This window comes from Bos taurus, chromosome 25, assembly GCF_002263795.3.
Source record: "Bos taurus isolate L1 Dominette 01449 registration number 42190680 breed Hereford chromosome 25, ARS-UCD2.0, whole genome shotgun sequence".
NCBI classification, from domain to species: Eukaryota; Metazoa; Chordata; class Mammalia; order Artiodactyla; family Bovidae; genus Bos; species Bos taurus.
Genome location: NC_037352.1, coordinates 1,090,265 through 1,108,526, shown reverse-complemented (window position 1 = coordinate 1,108,526; position 18,262 = coordinate 1,090,265). Strand labels below are relative to the sequence as shown.

Here is an 18,262-nt window from a genome sequence, read left to right as displayed (position 1 = left end):
GGACTGTAGCCTGCCAGGCTCCTCTGTCCATGGGATTCTCCAGGCAAGAATACTGGGGTGGGTTGCCATTTCCTTCTCCTGGGGATCTTCCCAGCCCAGCGGTTGAACCCAGGTCTCCTGCATTATGGGCAGATTCTTTACTATCTGAGCCGCCAGGGAGGCCCCTTAAATGTTCTTAGGTGAAGCCATTTTCTTTTCATTAAATGTTCTTCAATATCTTAATCTCAGCTCATGCTTGCAGGCAGAGGTGACATGCCCCTAGTGAAATAATAGTGCCTGTTCGGTACTCAGTGCTAGGGAGAGGGGGACCTTGGCCAGGTTCTGGTTGCCATGGAGATGGTACTGGCAAAGAAACAAAATGATGCTAAGAGCAGACCTGAGGGACCGCTAGGAAATGGGAGGGGTGTGGCACCACCACATTCCCTCCCCGGGTCCGGGAGGTTCCTGCAGTTTCTGCCACAGCCTGTGTCAGCCCGTTGGTGGTGCTCGAGGTCCTGTGGTCCTGCTCGGGCTGTTCTGCAGACTTGGTTCTATAGACAGACCTGCAGATGCTGCCTCGGCTCTGGTGTGCTGGCTCCCTCCCCAGACTCTGGAATTATCTTCCTTTAAACGTACAGTAGATGAGTGAGTGTTTCTGAAGATTGGAACTGTTTTTGCAGAATGGCTGTTTTCCTGTTTAAGTCATTTTATCTTTTATTGAGGCGAAACATAACATTAAATTTGTCAGCTTGGCTCTTTTACGTGTACAGTGTAATGGTGTTGAGTTCATTCGCGGTGCCGTGCAGCCATCACCACCATCCACCTCCAAAACTTCTCCATCTTCAAACCGAAACTACGTCCCCACGAAACAGCCCTTCCTTCCATGATTTCTGATGGAAGCAGATGGTGTGTCTGTATTCCTGCCCCTCCCCCACCCTCCGAGGTGAACTGTAGGGCGCAGCGCTTCCTTTTCTTGGTGCTTTTACCTCGAGGTGCCTCCTGGCACCCCTCCCGAAGCCCTCCACGCAGACCACCCGCTCATACAAACCACCCGCTCGCTCCTCTGCCTCTGCGGACCTCCCTTGGTGTTTATCCCACAACTCGGTTGTCTCCAACCTTTGGCGGTTACAAACAGCACATCTTTCTGTCTCTGTTTGCTAGTCTGTCTGTGACGGTTACTGGGACAGAGGGTAAGGGCACATGTCCTCTGGGTGCCTGTCACTGGCCGGCAACAGTGTCACTTGGCTGTCGCCCTGAGCCCCGGGTTCTGTCTGGAACAGACGGGCCTCCAGGTGAGTTTCTCTCATCAGAAGCAAGGCGAGTGCCTCTCAGTGCTCCAGACCCTTTGCATTTTCACTGAGCTAAGTTCCTGGTTTGTTTCTCTAGCTGTCGTCCTGTGACGTTCTGGTCCCTGATTCTACATTCTTTATCTGTTAGTGATATTAGTCTGTATATTAATGCAAAAAGTAGGGGGTCCTTGTTCTAGAACAGGCTCCCTGGTGTGGCAGAGGCTGCTCCCGGACAGCTCTCCTCTCTGGGATCCCAGGGACTGAGTCGTGCAGAGATGCGCAGGAGTGCCAGGAGGAGCTTGAGATGTGAGATGCAGCTCTGAGGGAGGGATTTTAAAGCAGGCTGCACCGGCAGCTAACGCAGTAAAACTGCTCAGGAGACGCCTGGCCATTCCACTCACACTCCCTGAGAACTGGTCCTTGGAGCTTGTCGCTGGGAACATGGAGGAAACAGCTCGTGTTCGGCATGTGGAGCACAGTCAGCACGCGGAGTGTTTCCTTTCCCTTATCTGTGTGCGAGACAGTAATAGTCAAGTTTTTTCTTCTCTTTTTTGTAAAGTGGGGACCAACTTGACCTGTAACCTGCTTTCTCCACTTTCCTCTTTTCCTTTATCTCATGAGGACGGCTCCGGCCGCTGGGATTGCCTGGAAGTGTTGTGCGGAGGTAATTGGAGGAATTGCCTCACTTTCAGTTCCTGCCCGCAGGCAAGAGGGTGCGGTCCATCCCTTCCCCCGACCCTCGTGTCCATGTGCGGGGGCCCTCGGGCTGGCTGTGTTCCATCCTCTTATCTGGATGCTGCCACTCAGGTGAAATGCCGCAAGCCAGCCATGTGTGATCTGTGACTCGTGTCCCTGTAAGTGGTATTTCACTACAGATGTGGAGAGCAGCTCTTGCTTCTGTCTCCAGTGGACTTTAAGTTGTGATAACATCCCTAAAGTTTGCCATTTTAAATATTTTTAAATGTGCAATTCAGCATCGTTAATTACATTCAAAATGTTGTGCAACCGTCTGTTTCCAGATTCTTTCTCCCAGACAGAAGCTCCGCCCTCTTACACACCCGTTCCCCCTGCCCCTCCCCGGGTCCCACTCTCTTCTTCCTGTTGCTGTGAAAGTGACTGCTTTAGGGCCCTCGTGTGAAACAACCCCCACAGTGTGTGTCCCCTGGTGTCTGGCTTGGTTCCCGTAACGTTGCAAGAACCAGCGTTCCCGGAACGTTGCAGCCGCGTCCACACTCACTCTGCTGTCTGGATGGACCACGCCTTGCTCATCTGTCCATCAGTTGGTGGACACTTGGTTTATCTCCAGCTTTAAGCTCTTGTGTCTCTAGTCGTGGGGGCACAAGTTTCTCCTCGAGACCCTGGCTCCTTCGGGGGTACGTCTGGAGGCGTCCCTTTGGGGCCCGCAGCATTTACCTTCTCCCTGGTGGCTGCAGGGCCCCCGGGACTTGCCAGGCACGGGGTCTTCTCTGCCTCTTGCCTCCTGCTCACGGCCTGCACGCCCGAGGTGTGGTCAGGTCTGCGGTGAGCTGCCCTAACCTGGAGCCTCTGTTTCTTCATCTTCTGAGATGGGGATGCGGATTGCTTGCCCCTCGGTTGCTTTCCTTTTACCCTCGGTCCTGCCCATCCATCTGTGCTCTGCCCGGGAGCCCCCACACCCCCACAGGTGCTCCCAGCGCCTGGGCCACGGCCTGCCTGACAGTGAGGCAGGAGTGGGCCTTTTCCAACTCCCACACAGTGCTGCCTTGCTGTCTCGGGGAGGGGCCGAGGCCGTGTTCTTAGACCTGGGGGCCTGCAGCTGTGGCCTGCATCGGCCTCGGGCCGTCCTGGGGCTGCTCAGAGGGGCTCCTGTCCCATCCTTCTGTGTCCATGGCTTTTGTCTGGAGGGACCGACCTAGAGGTGGGCTCATTCCCGCCATGTCTGTGCTGGGACCATCCATGCCATCTCACTGCTGACATCTCCCTGCGTGGGACCCTTGACCTTGGCCTTGACCCTGACCCTTGGTGCTCCTGGAGCTGCCCGTGGCTCTCCCTGGGCATGTGAGGCTCTGGGTCTTTGTGTGGCCCCAGGGACACTGCCCCGTCCTCCCCCAGTCGCTTTTCCCCGGCCTGTCCCCCACAGCGTCCTCCAGCGCCGCCTCTGCCGAGGGGTCCCCGGAAGCACCTGGATGGGAGGAGGGAGAGGCTGCCAGCCGCTTGTCTGATGGGAACTTTGTTTTCCACTTGATTCAAAAAAATTACGAAGGGTGATTTTCCAGGAGCTTGGGTGTTGTGCTTTCCTCCCACGTGTCGTCGAGGGCTTCGTGGGGTCTGAGGGCCATGTGAGGGGTCTGGGGCAGGGATGGGGCTCTGGTGCTGTTCACCCTCCGACCAGAGCAGGCATCTGGGAAAAGCTGACGCAAGCCAGCCGGCCGGGGAGCAGGTGGGCCCCGACACGCACTGTCCTGTGCCCCCAGGTGTCCGTACCTGCACCGGACGACCGGGGACACGGAGCGCAAGTACCACCTGCGCTACTACAAGACGGGCACCTGCATCCACGAGACGGACGCGCGGGGCCACTGCGTGAAGAACGGGCTGCACTGCGCCTTCGCCCACGGCCCGCTGGACCTGCGGCCGCCCGTGTGTGACGTCCGGTGAGTGGCCGTCCTGCCAGGAGCCGCTCTGCTCCCCCGGCCTCAGGCTTCGCTTGCCTCCAGGGGCTCTTCCGGGGCCTGGATTTTATTCCTAAGGAGAAAGTGACCCGCTGCTGTCCTGCTGACCTGGGCATGGGGAGCTCGGGCGTCTTGGGTGCTCAGCTCTCAGGCCTGTTGGGGTTTGAGTTGAGGCGGCCTTCCCGGGATGGACGTGCCTAGGTGGCTCCGTAAAGTGACAGAGCCCTGTGGCCGTCTCACCGTCCGAAGCTTCGGACGGGGCGCAGTGCCGTGACCACGCGTTGTTTGGTTTCAGGGAGCTGCAGGCGCAAGAAGCCCTGCAGAACGGCCAGCTCGGCGCCGGGGATGGCATCCCTGACCTGCAGCCCGGGGTCCTGGCCAGCCAGGCCCTGATGGAGAAGATCCTGGGCGAGGACCCCCGGTGGCAAGGTAACCCTGTGGCCACTGCCGTCTGCAGAGTGCCCACATAGTGGACCTCGAGACCGAGGCTCCGTGCACGCTGGCCCCCGTCAGCACCCCTGCTCATGGGTCTGGTCCCCGGGCTGCTTGGGGACGGGACTGCATGGCGGCCCCTGCTCCTGCAGAGTGTCCTGTCCCGGAGCCTGCCTGCTCCCCGGCAGCCTCACAGGTGATGGCCACGGGCAGCGAGCGGTTTTAATTGTGAAACACTCACAACATAAACACCCCACTCCAGCACTCTTGCCTGGAAAATCCCATGGACAGAGGAGCCTGGTGGGCTGCAGTCCATGGGGTCGTGAAGAGTTGGACACGACTGGGTGACTTAACTTTCACTCTTCACTTTCATGCATTGGAGAGGGAGGTGGCGACCCACTCGGGTGTTCTTGCCTGGAGAATCCCGGGGGCGGCGGAGCCTGGTGGGCTGCCGTCTCTGGGGTCACACAGAGTCATACACGACTGAAGTGACGTAGCGGCACAACATAAATCTTCCATTTTAACCATCTCAGCATCACAGCTTGTGGCATTTGGCATGTCTGCAGTGTGTGCAGCCGTCACCTTGGTTCTAGAACATTCCATCACCTCGGACAGAAACCCCTGCCTGTTAGTGGGCCTGCTTCACAGCCCTGGCCCGGCTCTGCCGCCATGGGGCCGCCTGTTTGATGCTTCTCTCGGGCGGTGTGGTTTTAAGAGACAGGCCCCACCGCCCCCACCACCCCTAAGTTATGCCAGCATGTCTCCTCAGAAGCTTCCCACACAACACTTCAGGCTGCCTCACTTCAGTGCTGAGTTCCCTGCAAGGGTCTTTCCCCTGCTTGCTGAACCCTGAGCTGCCCGGGGCCCAGGCATGTGTTTATAACGGTGGCCGCCCAGGCCTTCTCAGGACGGGCCTTGCGGGCCACCGTCCGTGTGCTTGTCCAGCCGTGCCCGGGGAAAGGCTGCCACAGAGGAACGGCCGCCCGCGGCTCCCGCTCGCCGGCACCTCAGAGCTTGTCATTCAGCAGAGCAGCCGTTTTGTGTTGCAGCCCCTCAGCCCCCCTGGTCCGAGACCCCAGCTCCGCCCGTGCGCTCCGGCTGGCGGCCCGGGTCGGGGTGTGAGTGCCCTCGTCACCGTCGGGCAGGCTGAGCTTGAAGAAGTAAAGTGGGCCGGGCCAGGCCCAGTGATTCTCAGCCCTGTGGATTGAGTTTTTAAGGAGCAGATTTTCTTTCTTAGGGAAGTTCTTTGTTGGTGCTTCAGGAACACCTAGTATTGATGTGGTAACGTTTGTTACAGTTGACAACCAGCATTGATACACGATTGTATTGATACCCAGTTGACAACCAGGATTGATACATGATCGTATTGATACCCAATTTCTCACCCGCCTTGTGTTGTCCTCCGGGTTTGGGCAGATGTGTAAAGACTTGGATCCTCCCGTTAGGATGTCACTGCCCTCAGACCCTCTCTGCTCTGCGGCTAGTCCCTCCCCCTCCCTGCCGGCCGCTGACCTTTCACCCCACGGTCCTGTCCTACAGTGGGGACCACAGTGCGCAGCCGCTGCACTTGGTGCTGTGTGTGCAGGGGTCCCCTGGTCTCTTCAGGGCTTGCTAGTGTCTTCTTATTGCTGAAGAGGTCTGGGGGGCTTGTTCATCCATCACCCTCCGATGGGTGTCCCCAGCCCCTGGGACTCGCAGATGCTGCCACGCCGCCTACTTCCTCGTGGGTCATGCCATGCAGTGCAGGACCTCTGTCTGTTGGAGACCTTCAGTCAGTGCTTGTGAACAAACAGCATACAATTTTTATTTTCTCAAAATCATCTTTTCTGCTCAAACTCCTTTTGTCCTCGCCATGCCCTGCTGTGCGGTTCATGTTTCTTGTCATTTAATCAGTTATTTGGAACTGAGTTTGGCCTGGTGGAGGTGGGGCCATTAAACTTGGGCGTGGAAGCATGTCCTGGGCGTCGGCACAGCACTGCCCCGGCCTTTCCCGCAACACCTCAACGGTCAGCCCCGCTGGGCAAGTTTGGTTAAAAACAATGGCGTTTGTAAAAATATAAAGGGAAGGTCAATTATTAACCAGCCCAAAGAAAGTCAAAGTCACTCAGTCGTGTCTGAGTCTTTGCGACCCCATGGACTGTCCATGGAATTCTCCAGGCCAGAATATTGGAGTGGGCAGCCATTCCCTTCTCCAGGGGATCTTCCTAACCCAGGGATTGAACCCAGGTCTCCTGCATTGCTCAGGAATGCGTATTATTTTCAAGAATCTCCTTTTATTGGATACGGCTTATAAATGACCCTTGGTAGGTTTTTATTTTTGCTTTGAGATAACATGAAATGAACCATTTAGAAAATAGACTTTATTTCTCAGGGCAGGTCTGGGGCCCACCTTATGGAACGCTCGGGGGCTTCTCACGTGGCTACTGCCTCCCCACAGGCGGTGGCCCTGGTGCCAGGGGACGGCTGTCACAGCGTCACCTGCCGGTCAAACCAAGCCTTTTAAAAGTGTATTTCGGAGGTTTCTAGTGTGTTCAGTGGTGTGCGTCCTTCACTTTCATCCGGTTCTAAAACTCTGTCCAGTCTCCCCGAAGAAGCCCCGGCCACACTCTGCCGCGGGTTTGCCTGTCCTGGACGCTTCCTTTAAGTAGGGTCAGGCCGTGCCTTCTGTGTCTGCCGCTCTCGCTGACCACGCATCCGGCCCGCTCAGGGCTCACCCACGTGGCACGCCTGTCTGTGCTTCACCCCTTTGCCTCCACTATAGGACAGACTGCATGGCGTTTCTCATCGCCTGCCCAGAGACGCTTGGGGCAGCGTGGCCGCCGTGAGCGGGCGTGCGCATTTCCCCGTGTGGACCCCTGTCTTGCAGACACCAACTTTGTGCTGGGCAGCTACAAGACAGAGCAGTGCCCCAAGCCGCCGCGCCTGTGCCGCCAGGGCTACGCATGCCCACACTTCCACAACAGCAGGGACCGGCGGCGGGACCCTAGGCGGTTCCAGTACAGGTGAGCCCGGGCCCTGGGTCACGGGTGTGGGCCTGGCTGCCCCTCCACTGGGCTTATGTCTGGCTCGAGGCTCTGCTTTAGGCAGCGGCCCCTCCATTCCCTTCAGCCTCCCTGGAGGCCCTGGTGTCCAGGGATGCCAGCCCAGCAGATGCCCCCATGGTGGCAGGTGTGGTCAGGGTGTGGCTCCTCTGTTTCCCTGTCCCCCCCGTGACCTGTGCGTCCTCCGGCAAGGGCGCCTGCTGGCGAGGGCCCGCCCTGGCGAGGCTGGGAGTCCTGGTGCCCACAGCCTGCTTCACCCTCTCTGGGGGCCTGACTTCCTCAGGTTGTGGGTTTGGGTCTCACCTGGGGTCGTGCACCTGGGTAGTCCTGATCTCTTCCTGGGCCATTTCCTCCTCCCTCCACCTATCCTCACCTTGGTGCCCGGCTTATCCTCTGGTTTGCCAACCCGCCGCACGGGCCCAGCACTGGGCAGGGTGGGGGCTGGGGGCGCAGAACCTCCAGGGGTGTCCAGGCATCTGGCCCCTCACCTTGACCCTCCTGTGGGTCCCCAGCTCTGTGTCCAGCTTGTTCTTTGAGCCAAAAGTCATTCTCCAATCATCTGACACTGCCTCGCATGCCTTACTTGGCCTTCACATAGAAAGAGATCTTTTTATGACGGTTACTGTTCTGAGTGGTTTAACGAGAGTTGAGGGTCAGAGAACCTCTGAGTATTAGTCACTTGATGTCGTCTCGAGAAGGTGAAGTAAATTTTACTGCATATAAAAGGGTAGAAAATCATAAAATATGTCCTATTTCCCACAGATAAGTTTAAAATAAACCCCATACAATAAAGCTGCTGGGAAGCACCTGAAGCATGGAGGGGGTTGTTAGGGTTCTCGTGTCTTGGGCCCTGGGTCTCAGATGCAGTGTTGAAGCAGTCTGGTGGGGAGAAAGAGGGTGTTAGTCCCTGGTGGGCTGTGCGGGGCTGGACCTGGTCGCCCAGATGCTGCAGGAGGCCCGGCTGAGTCTCACGGGCGCTGGGGGCTCTTACCGAGACTCACTCACACTTTGTGGAAAATGAAAACAGGCTCCCAGATGCTTTCTGGGCTCCCCTGGATGCTTGTCCTGGTGAGGAAGGGCCAGAGTACGCAGGGCTGCGCCTGGTCTCCGGGGGCGCATGGGGAGGCCATCTGCCCACCTGAGCCCTCCTTGCCGCAGGTCCACGCCCTGCCCCAGTGTGAAGCATGGCGACGAGTGGGGCGAGCCGTCCAGGTGCGCAAGCGGGGACAGCTGTGCGCTCTGCCACTCACGCACGGAGCAGCAGTTCCATCCCGAGGTACGGGCGCCCGATGGGGACTCGCAGTCTGCTCACGGGGCACATGCCATGGCCGCTTAGCAGGCACTCCTTGGGCACCTGCTGGGTGGCGGCCACTGAGCCAGGTGCATCTTTCAGGAAACGCCAAGTGGCCAAGCTGACCTGGAGGGTGGCTTCGAGGACAGGTGCCACAGGAGTGGCCTGGGCCCACGTGGTTCCCGGGGTTGATGGGCCCACGCAGGCGCAGCGCCCTGGGCCGCTGGAGGGTTGAGGCGGGGGGAGGCATGCTGCCTGCATCCGTCGTCTTCAGGAGACCCCGTTGTGTGGTTCTTTGAGCTCTGCGTCGTGACTGGCTCGGCTCCAGGCCTCCCGCGGACACGGGTCTCCAGCCCGGTGCTCTACGTGCTGTGTCGCCCTTGTTTCCTAGATCTACAAGTCGACCAAGTGCAACGACATGCGCCAGACCGGGCACTGCCCCCGGGGCCCTTTCTGCGCCTTCGCACACGTGGACAGTACGTGCCACCTTTGCTGGGATCGGGCGGGGGCTCCGCCTTGGGCGAGGGTGGCTGGGAGGGTCGGGGGCCTCTGGGCCTCCTGGGGCCCAGCCTGGCCCTGCCTCTGGGTGCCCCAAGGTCCTGAGTGCAGTCACTGTGACCAGATGAGCCTGTACAAAGCACCTGAAGGGGAAGCAGCCTCGGGTTCGGGAGGTGCACAGACGCAGCCCTTCCTCACTGCACCTGGGAGCTTCCTCCTAAAGCTGTGAGCGTGGGTTCCTGCTCTTACGAGCATGTTACGAATTCCAATTTTACTTCTGTTTTTTTTCTATTTTAATGGTGAGGGGGGCTTTTCCCATTGAAATTCTCCATGACTTTGGAGTCATTCATGATTCACCCCAGAAGACATGAGGGTCCCTTGCAGGTCAGCTTATACCTGTCAGAGGCTAATACACACTCACCCCAACCCCAGCTTGGGGTCCCTTAAGCAGAGTCTCAGCCAGGAGCCACTCAAAGCCCCCTTTCTCTGCAGAGAGCCTCGGGATGGCCAGCGACTGGAGCTGCCGAGACCTTGCCCTCACCAACGTCCCCACGACCCCCAGTGGGCAGCCCGGACACGTAAGTGGGGACATCCAAGGAGGATGCCCGCTGCCATTTGGTTTGAATCCAGTGTCAGGCACTCGGATGGGTGTGGTCTCTGCGTGATGCGGTTGGAGGCGGCCTGCCTGCAGGGTTGGTGGCGTAGAAGCGTCTAGAAGAGTCCTGGCCGAGTCCTGACTCAGGTGGACTTGCTTGGCCTCGTGTTTTGTCAGAAACGCATGTGTCAGTCGTGTGCGAGGCGCGGTCTCCGCCTGAGGGTGAAGAAGGACCCCCATCGGGCAGGCGAGGCCATGCTGGCAGCTCCCCCGTGAGGAGCACAGCTGACAGCTTGGGACTCAGTGTCTGAGGTGCAGGCGTGTCCCGGGGGCGCCGTCTCGGGGTAGTGAGTATCACAGGAGTTCTTCTTCATCGGCCGTGACTTCCATAAAGCCGTCTGCAGGTGCTGCCTCCGCATCTGCCTGCAGACGGGGCTGAGTTCTTTCAGCGGGGCAGGGAGTTGGGCTGCCCTCCTGGACGATGCCCGCCCTGTGCCCGGGTCGGGCTCTCAGCTCCACTGCTGCCGTATACAGGGCTGCACTTGGATGCAGCCCCCTCCCAGCTCCTCAGTTACCCTGAGGTGGAACTCCAGTGCAGCTCCTTCATGGTGAATGAACAGTGGTGGTCCAGCCACCATTTCTGGTTCACCTTATGTGAGCCAGAACTTGGGAGGGCCTGAAACTGAAATCTCCAGAACTGGAAATTGAGAGAGAAGTTAGTAAGATCCTCTAAGGAGTTGTTACGGAATCCCTTGTACTGCTCATCATAACAGGTCATAAGTCAAAAGGCTGAGTTGTTGGGGCAAAGAATAGCAACATTATTCAGAAAGCCAGCAGACCAAGAAAACGGTATAGACTCGTTTCCCAAAGAACCCAGTTAGAAATCAGGCTTCTTTTGCACTAAAATGGGAGTGGGACTGTGGTTGGTTGGGTTAGCCTGTAGATTTCAGACCATAGGCAACATTCTTTTAGTGATTAATTTGTAGCAAAGGCAATACAATACAAATGTTAAAGTGAAAGAGATCCAATATGGAGTCAGATTTGTTTTCCTATGTTACAAAGCGTCCAATAAAAGATTGGAGCAAAGTGTTTCAGAGTGAAACATCCAGCCTTCCCCTGGGCAGGAGCAGGACCTGGAAACTGGCTGTTCCTTCTGCCCCATGTTTTCAGCAAATGCTCAAACAGACTTTGAGAGTCCAGGAAACATGTGGGATCTGAGGCGCTGGGGTCAGTTGGGCCCACGCCTCGGCATGAGGTCAGGGACGTTGGTTTGGTCAAGACCCTAAGGGAATGTGTCGGTTGGGGTATTTGGAGACCGTCAGACCTCAACATGAGTCTTGCTGTCCCAAATGAGCCATTTTCATTTAAGGTGATGGTGAGGGGATTTGCTTGGTGGCCTGGTAGACTGGAGCTAAGACTGAGCTCCCAATGCAGGGGGCCTGGGTTTGATCCACCTGGTCAGGGAAGTTGATCCCGTGTGCCGCAACTAAGACCCAGCACAGCCAAATAAATAAATATGAAAAAATAAATAAGCCACGTTGGGGCTCGGACTAGAGGGCAGCTTCCCTTCCCTGTTTCCCAGGATCTCATCGCCTTTGACAGCCGAGCTGAGTGTGAGTGAAGTGCCCTGTGCCCAGAGGCGCACTGCTCTTCCCATCCTCCTCCCGCCCCGTTCCAGTGCGTCTGTGAACAGCTCAGCGCCTGCTCAATGTGATGGGAATTCCTGGTGTTGCGGAGCATGAGCCCCCACCCCCGTCCCCGGCACAGGGCAGATGCAGAGGGGCCTGGATGGGGCAGAGCCCTGGGACTTGATGAGGAAGCCAAGTGGAGCTGTTTCAGGATGGCCTGGCTCCTTCACAGTGTAGCTTCTCCGTGGAGCGAGGATCTCGGGTCCCGGGTCAGGGCCTTGGCGCCATCGCCCAAACTGGGGTCGCGGGGTCACTTGTGGAATTCTAGGAAACCAAAGATACCCAGATGGGCTCAGAGTTGAGCCATCGGGCAGGAGGAAGGGGCCCCGGTCAGGGCCAGCGTGAGCATCACTTCTCCACCCTCCATGGGTCCTCCTGCAAATGCAGAAACCAAACAGGACGGGGTGACTGGAGCCATCGCAGGCTCACGCATCATAGGATCAGACACAGGAACCAGAGTACTTCTCAGGCCTGCGGGGCATTTCACGGCAGCTTTGTGCCGACGTTTGCCCTGAGGAAGTCCAGGCCCCAGACGCTGTAGGCAGAGCCGTCCTCGTTCGCAATAGCCCCAGAAGGTGGTTCGTGGGAGTCAGGAGTCCACACACACAGGCAAAGGGGGGGAACGGTCCCCTCTACCCTTTCAGGGTTAGTGTCTGGGGTCCCGCAAATTAAACTGACCAAAGCCAGCTTAGCTGGAGGAAAGATTTATTATTTATTCATTGGGATGCCAGACCTGAGGACTTACCTACCGTTTTAACAGAGAGCGATAAATAGTGAAGAAGTGACTAGACCTAGGGGTTTCTGCTTTCAGGGAGCTGAATTACGGGATGGTAAAGACATGGGGGAGGAGAAGGCGATGGCACCCCACTCCAGTACTCTTGCCTGGAGAATCCCATGGACGGAGGAGCCTTGTAGGCTGCAGTCCATGGGGTCGCGAAGAGTCGGACACGACTGAAGCGACTTAGCAGCAGCAGCAGCAGCAAAGACATGGGGGAAATAGTGGAAGAGGAGGGTTACGGAGAGAGTTTGTGGTAAGGTTCAGCCTCCTGCAGCCCCAGGTGATTTGAGTTCTCTGGGGTGAAGCCCTTCCCCTCCTCTTGGGAGGGAGGGGACTGTGTCCAGGCCAGAAGGAGAGGGCAGAGAATCACCTCCAGGAAACCATCCTTTGCCTCAGGGGTTGACTTTCCAAGACTCTCCCCGCACTGGAGGTGCAGCCCTGCCTGGGACACTTTGTTTGACACTGTGGGTTCAGGGACCTCTCACCTGCCTCCACACAGACCAGCCGAGAGCTCAGAGATCCATGTCGGGCGCGGGAAATGGAGCCCAGGAGAGCTGACACAGAAGCAGCGACTTGAAAGCCTTTTCTGTTCCCTGGACTTCAGTGCTTGGCCTTTCCTGCCTTCCTGGTGGAGCTGAGGTCTCTCTGGGGTTCTGATCAACTGCTTCTCCTTCCAACAGCCAGTGCGTTTTCTGTTGCAGGCAAAGCGGAGAGAGTCACCTGCCGATGGCAGCCAGAAGGCCAGCGAGCAGGACGGCAAGCAGGTACCTCGTGCTGTCTGCAACCGACCTCTGCCTGTGTTAGGACTCTGCACGCAGCTGGTCACACTCACCCCCGCCTCACACAGTGACCGGGCTGACGTCCACTTGTGAGACAGCTCCTTTCTCACAGCCCCCATAGAGGCGTCTGTTCCGTGTTTCCTTTGTTTTCACGTTTTAAAAAATGTACCTTAGAAACAACAGAACCAAAGCCTCTTAAAGGTTCCCCCCGCCCTGGGAAAAGAGGTGCCCTTCGTGGTCTTCTGTGTGGGTGACGGCCCCACAGACCGAGGCTTAAACCGCAGGCCTCGGTTCCGTCCGGAGCCCGAAGTTGCAGACGGGGGGTCGGCGGTGGCGGTTCTTCCTGGGGCTACCCTCTGCCGTCTGCCAGTGGGCGCCGTCTTCCCTCTGCATCTGTGTCTGTCTGCAGTCGTCCTTTTGCCATCAGGACATGAGTCCTGTCGATCAGGACCTGCCCTGACGACCTCGTCTTAACTTGATTCCCTTGGTGAAGACCCGACTCCCAGTCAGGTCCCGCCCAGAGGTGCAGGGGGGTCAGGACCCCCATGTCAGTTCCAGCCGAGCCCACGACAGCGTCCGTTGGTGAGCCTGGCTCCCTCTTGGGTCACAACCTGGGCTCGTTCTCACCTCTGCGGGAGTTGTGAGGCTACACGGAGGCTTCCCCCGAGTCGGACCCTTTCTCTCTGTTCTGTGCCACCCAGCTTCCCGTGTGCTCGTTTAACCGAGTTGTTTGAGAAGCAGGGATTTTTTTCAGACATGGGACACGTGTTTTTCTGCCACTGTGGAAAGGCGGAGGGAGTTTCGCCAGCTTTGCAAGGCTGGGGCCTGGTCGGCAGACAACGAGCACACACCCTCTGCTCGATTGTCACTTGTCTCTGCTCAGTGCTTTCTTTTAAATCCCCAAGTGGACAGGGTGTTGCTGTTTCTCTTCTGCTGGTTTTCTTGGTGCCCCGAGGGTGCCTCCCAGGGGACTTTTCAGAGGGAGATAATCAGGACTTTTTGCCATTAGGAAGTTCTGAAGCCATCTCTGAAGTCAGCAGGATGATTGAAAGTAAAAATACAACCCAGTTACTTTGTGACTTTTTAAAAAGATATTGAAATCGAGACGTTGCTCATTAAGAATCTGAAACATGAAATGTTAACAGTAGCATAGCCAACAGGGCACTGTGGCTGTGATCTCAGGGCTGTGGAGGAAGGGCCTAGAGAGGAGTGGGATGCATGGCGGGGCACCTCGAGAGGGGTGGGCAGTTTCTGATGTGATATATGAGCTATACCCCCTCAGGCACTGTGAGCAGGCTGGCCAGGTTCATCTACCAGCCAGTGCTCACCTACACCCAGGGACCCCCTCCATCCTGTCCCCAAGCCAGGCTCCAGGGACAGTGAACAGGGGTTGGGGAGCAGTATCGGAAAGCCATCTAAGAGGGACCCTGGGACCCTGAGCTTTCTACTTGTTTGAAGGGTCTGCTGGAATGCCCAGGGGACGCCATGGCCGTGAGGCTGGCCTGCTGGCTCTTGTGGGCAATTGGTGCTCAGAGCTGCTTTGGGGACCCCTTCCTGCGTGTGGGTGCCATCCGCTCCTCCCCAGGACCTCCGTCTCCTCCTGCAGCCACAGAACCCTGAGTCCCTGGGCCCCGACAGGATAGCCCAGACAACGCACCGTCTTACTTTGCTATAGCCTCTGACTCCTGGTTTCCTGGTGACCTTGGAAAGCCCCGAGGCCTGACTTCATGACTCAGTCCTGGTTCATTTTTATTGCTGCCTTTACTGTGTGCAGTGCCCTCCACGTTCCTGGCTGTTTATCCAAGATTGTGCCAGTTCTTTTCCTTTTAATCTATCAAATAAAGATAATGCGAATTGCCCCAATCTTTTATTTTTGTTGTTGGATAATGAGATTACAAGGTTATTTCATTGAAATCATCAGAAGCATTGCTGGCTGGCTGCTCGTGCCGTGGTAGCTTCTTTTTTTCTGCTCTGCATCGCTATTACCATGATTCTTACTATTGTCACTATAAAGAATGACACTCTCTGGATGCACTTGTTCCCATCCCTGGGTGGTAGCAGCTTACGATTCTGCAGCGACAGTTTCTAACTAACCAGACGTTTAAAGCCCCTCCCTCTAGAATATCTGGAAGAGTAGTTGGCTCTCTGGTCTGCTGTGGGGAGCGAAGCAACCTGGCCTGTCCGTTGTGACTCTGTTGTCTCTGTCCCCCAGTGTCCTCTGTCACTGTGCGGCCGTGATCACGTTGCTGTCCACGAGCCCAGCACTGGCTCATCCTGTTGTGTCTTTGCACAGAGCCACCTTGCGGTGTTGGCAGTGGGTCACCCCCTCGCTCCCAGCGTGAGTTCCAGCCTCGCGTCCAGCCTGGCGTCCAGCACCGGCTCAGGCGGCTCCTCGCCCACCGCTCTGCCCGCCCTCTCGGCCCGCACCCACCCGCTCGACCCTTCTGGCAGTGCCGGCGAGGGCGTCCCAGGTAAGCCCGGGGCTCTGCTGCCTCTCTGCACTTGCCTTGACACCTTCCGGTGCACGCGTGTGTGCGCACGCTCCTTTGCAGAAGAGCGTTTCCGGTGGTCATCTGCCACTCCGGCCGTGCTGCCCCGGGAGAGCGCCTACCTCGCTGGGCGCCACAAGCGGCAGAGGGGATATGGCGCCCTCTGGCGGGCCAGAGCGGCAGTACCACCGAGAGCCCGAGGCTTCAGAGAAATGACGGGGGCCTGTAGATTCGACGGTGACCAGGGTGGGGAGCGGAAGGCGTCCCTGGCGGCTGGGCGTCCTTGTGGGTTTGTGAACTAATCACCCATGTAATCGGACGTGGGGGTTCGGTTAGGGGCGGTGGTCGGGGCGCAGAGCCCTGGCTGGGACTGTGGTGAAAGCCCAGGGAAGAGTGGAGCTGGTGCATGAGATGGCGCCTTCCAGGTCACGCCGGTCCCCTGATCCCCGTCTGGACAGTGGGCACCTTGCTGTTGTGGGAAGTCACAGAACGTTCAGAGCTGCCCTCTGGCCCCGGGAGGAGGGCCCTGGCTGGCCTTTCCGCTGTTGGCACCCAGGACCCGGAGTGCACAGCCTCCCCCCGCCCCCTCATGCCCCACTTCCCCATTCCTCCCCCCTCCCCACGCCCCACTCCCCCATTCCTCCCCCCCCGCCCCTGCTTCCCCCGGGGTGCACCTCTGCGATGCACTCACTGCCTGAGAGTCAGCTCAAACAAGCCGGTGCTCCTTACAGACCTCCCCCTTTCATGGACTCCGTGGAGCCCTTTCAGGGCCACTGGGCAGGTTCCTCTCCCTTGCCTTCCACCTCACACAAACAGGTGGAGCCCTGCAGAGTTCACTGCCAGGTGGCTGGCAAACGGTGGGACCCGGGAGGGAGGGACCCAAGGCTGTGGGCAGCTGAGGGCAGGGTCACGGCCTGTTAACCCCACGGGCGCTAGGTTGAGCGTTTTACTTGAGCCGCTGCGGGTGGGCAGGGTAGGAGCAGCCGGCCGGCGACAGGGCTCGCGGAGATCCCACTTTAACCCACCAGAGCAGCCCTCGCCGCGGTGGTTTTCGCACACTTTGGGCCCGGGGTCCCGGCACGCCGCCTTGCAGCGCCGGCAGAGTCAGGTGCTGGTGCGAAGAGGTGGAGTGCCCCGCCTAAGGCCCGTGCTCTGGGCGGTGGGGACGCTGTGCTCCGAGGACGCGGAGCCGCGAGGCGAGCACCAGTCCGCAAGCACCTGTCTGCACGGCGGGGCGGGGCCAGGGTCCAGGGCCAGGGGTGGGGTACCCTGGGGGCGGGGCCAGGGGCGGGGCGGGGCAGTGGGACGGGGTACCCAGGGGGCGGGGCCGGGGCGGGGTACCCAGGGGCCTGCGTCACCGGGGCGGGACGTTTCAGGGGCGGGGCGATCTAAAGCTTACGTCACCGGGGCGGGACACCAGGGGCGGGGCATCCCGTCTGGGGCGGGGTGTTCAGGTTTGCGTCACCAGGGGCGGGGCCGGCGCGGGCAGGCGGGGAGTGGGCCGCGTTTGAATCGGCGGCGGTGACGGCGGTACCAACGCGGGGTGCGGGAACGGTGAGTCAGCATTGTCAGCCCCGCTCCGGTAAGGTGCGGGCCGTCATTCCCCGGAGCTGCGGATGGGGCGGTGCGCCATCTGCCCCCCGCTAGATGCACCCCCCATCCCCTCCCCGCAGGCGGCCAACTCCCGTCCCCCCAAGCGGGCCAGGTGACCCCTCAGGTGCGGTGCATCCGCTTCTTCCTCTCGCCACCCCGGCCGCCCCCTCCCCACCCAGTGGCCCTCGTAGCAGTCTGCGGCACCTGCGCCCCGACCAGGTGTGACAGCCAGGGGTCCGTGCCAGGATCTTAGGGGTTGCGGAATGAGGCCAAAACAAATCTCCCGTCTTTAGGACCCTGCTCTGCGGGGACGCTCGGGTGTTCCCTGCGTGGGCGCCATCCACCGGGCTCTCCAGGGAAACATGCATCGCCTAGCGTGGGTGGGTCTCCCGCTCCCAGGGTCCCTGCCTTGTCCTGCTGCGAACTGCCGCTGCGCTATGGGGAACTCAGACCAGCAGTGAGCCGCTTTGTCGGGTGCGTGTCCATCCAGCAATTAGCGGAAGGACAGCCAGCCAGGGGCATCCTGGCCCACCCCAGGGGGTGACGGGTCAGGGTTTCCCATTCTGGCCTCTAATTCCTTGCGCTGTAAGTTGTCCCCATGTGTCTCCTGGTCCTGGGGACCTGGGCATCCCTCAGATGTGCTGTGTCACGTTGGGAACTGAGCTTTGTCAGGGCTGTTACTCAGCAGTTTTCAGCTAATTGCTCACTAATGTCTGGGCAGTTCCTGGCATTTTGACACGGTCAGGTACGGCAGGTTATAGGTCAGGTGACTCAGTCACGTAGATTCTGAGTGTTAAAAGTCATTTCTTTTGAGAGAACATCTCAGAACCTGGGTCTGATCTCAGGGAGCAGTGGGGTGTGTAGTAGAACAAGAGAAGCAGCACTGATTCTTTTGGGGGCCGGGACACTTCTCGGGGGCGCCTGCCACCACCCCACACAGGCTGTGGCTTGTCAGGTGAGACTTGGTCCCGGTTGTGCCCTGGCTGCACCAGAGGGGGGCAGGGCAACAGCAAGGTCCTTCTGTGCTGAGTCACAGGGTGGGGGTGGGGGAGTGGGATGAAGTAAATGCCTTCCAGGTGAAAAAGGCTCCTGCGCTCAGTTTATTTCCATCCATCCATCCATTCCTTCCTTTTACATGCCTTTGTTAGTCAAAAAAACGTTT

The 18,262-nt window shown here is 58.5% G+C and overlaps 1 protein-coding gene across 6 annotated transcripts in view; it reads left to right on the top strand.

Annotated features, from left to right (window-relative positions):
• The window catches only part of UNKL (unk like zinc finger), a 32,662-nt gene that overhangs the window by 7,223 nt on the left and 7,177 nt on the right, over positions 1-18,262 (top strand). For 5 of the 6 annotated variants that reach the window (XM_010819174.4, XM_005224601.5, XM_005224598.5 and 2 more), the window contains 8 exons: positions 3,722-3,898; positions 4,212-4,345; positions 7,215-7,350; positions 8,548-8,665; positions 9,072-9,156; positions 9,671-9,756; positions 12,941-13,003; positions 15,312-15,489. In XM_010819174.4, coding sequence (XP_010817476.1) covers positions 3,722-3,898; positions 4,212-4,345; positions 7,215-7,350; positions 8,548-8,665; positions 9,072-9,156; positions 9,671-9,756; positions 12,941-13,003; positions 15,312-15,489 — 977 coding nt within the window. Of the gene's footprint in view, positions 1-3,721; positions 3,899-4,211; positions 4,346-7,214; positions 7,351-8,547; positions 8,666-9,071; positions 9,157-9,670; positions 9,757-12,940; positions 13,004-15,311; positions 15,490-16,963; positions 17,062-18,262 lie in introns of those variants that run through there. The other variant, XM_024985373.2, reaches the window with a different exon arrangement.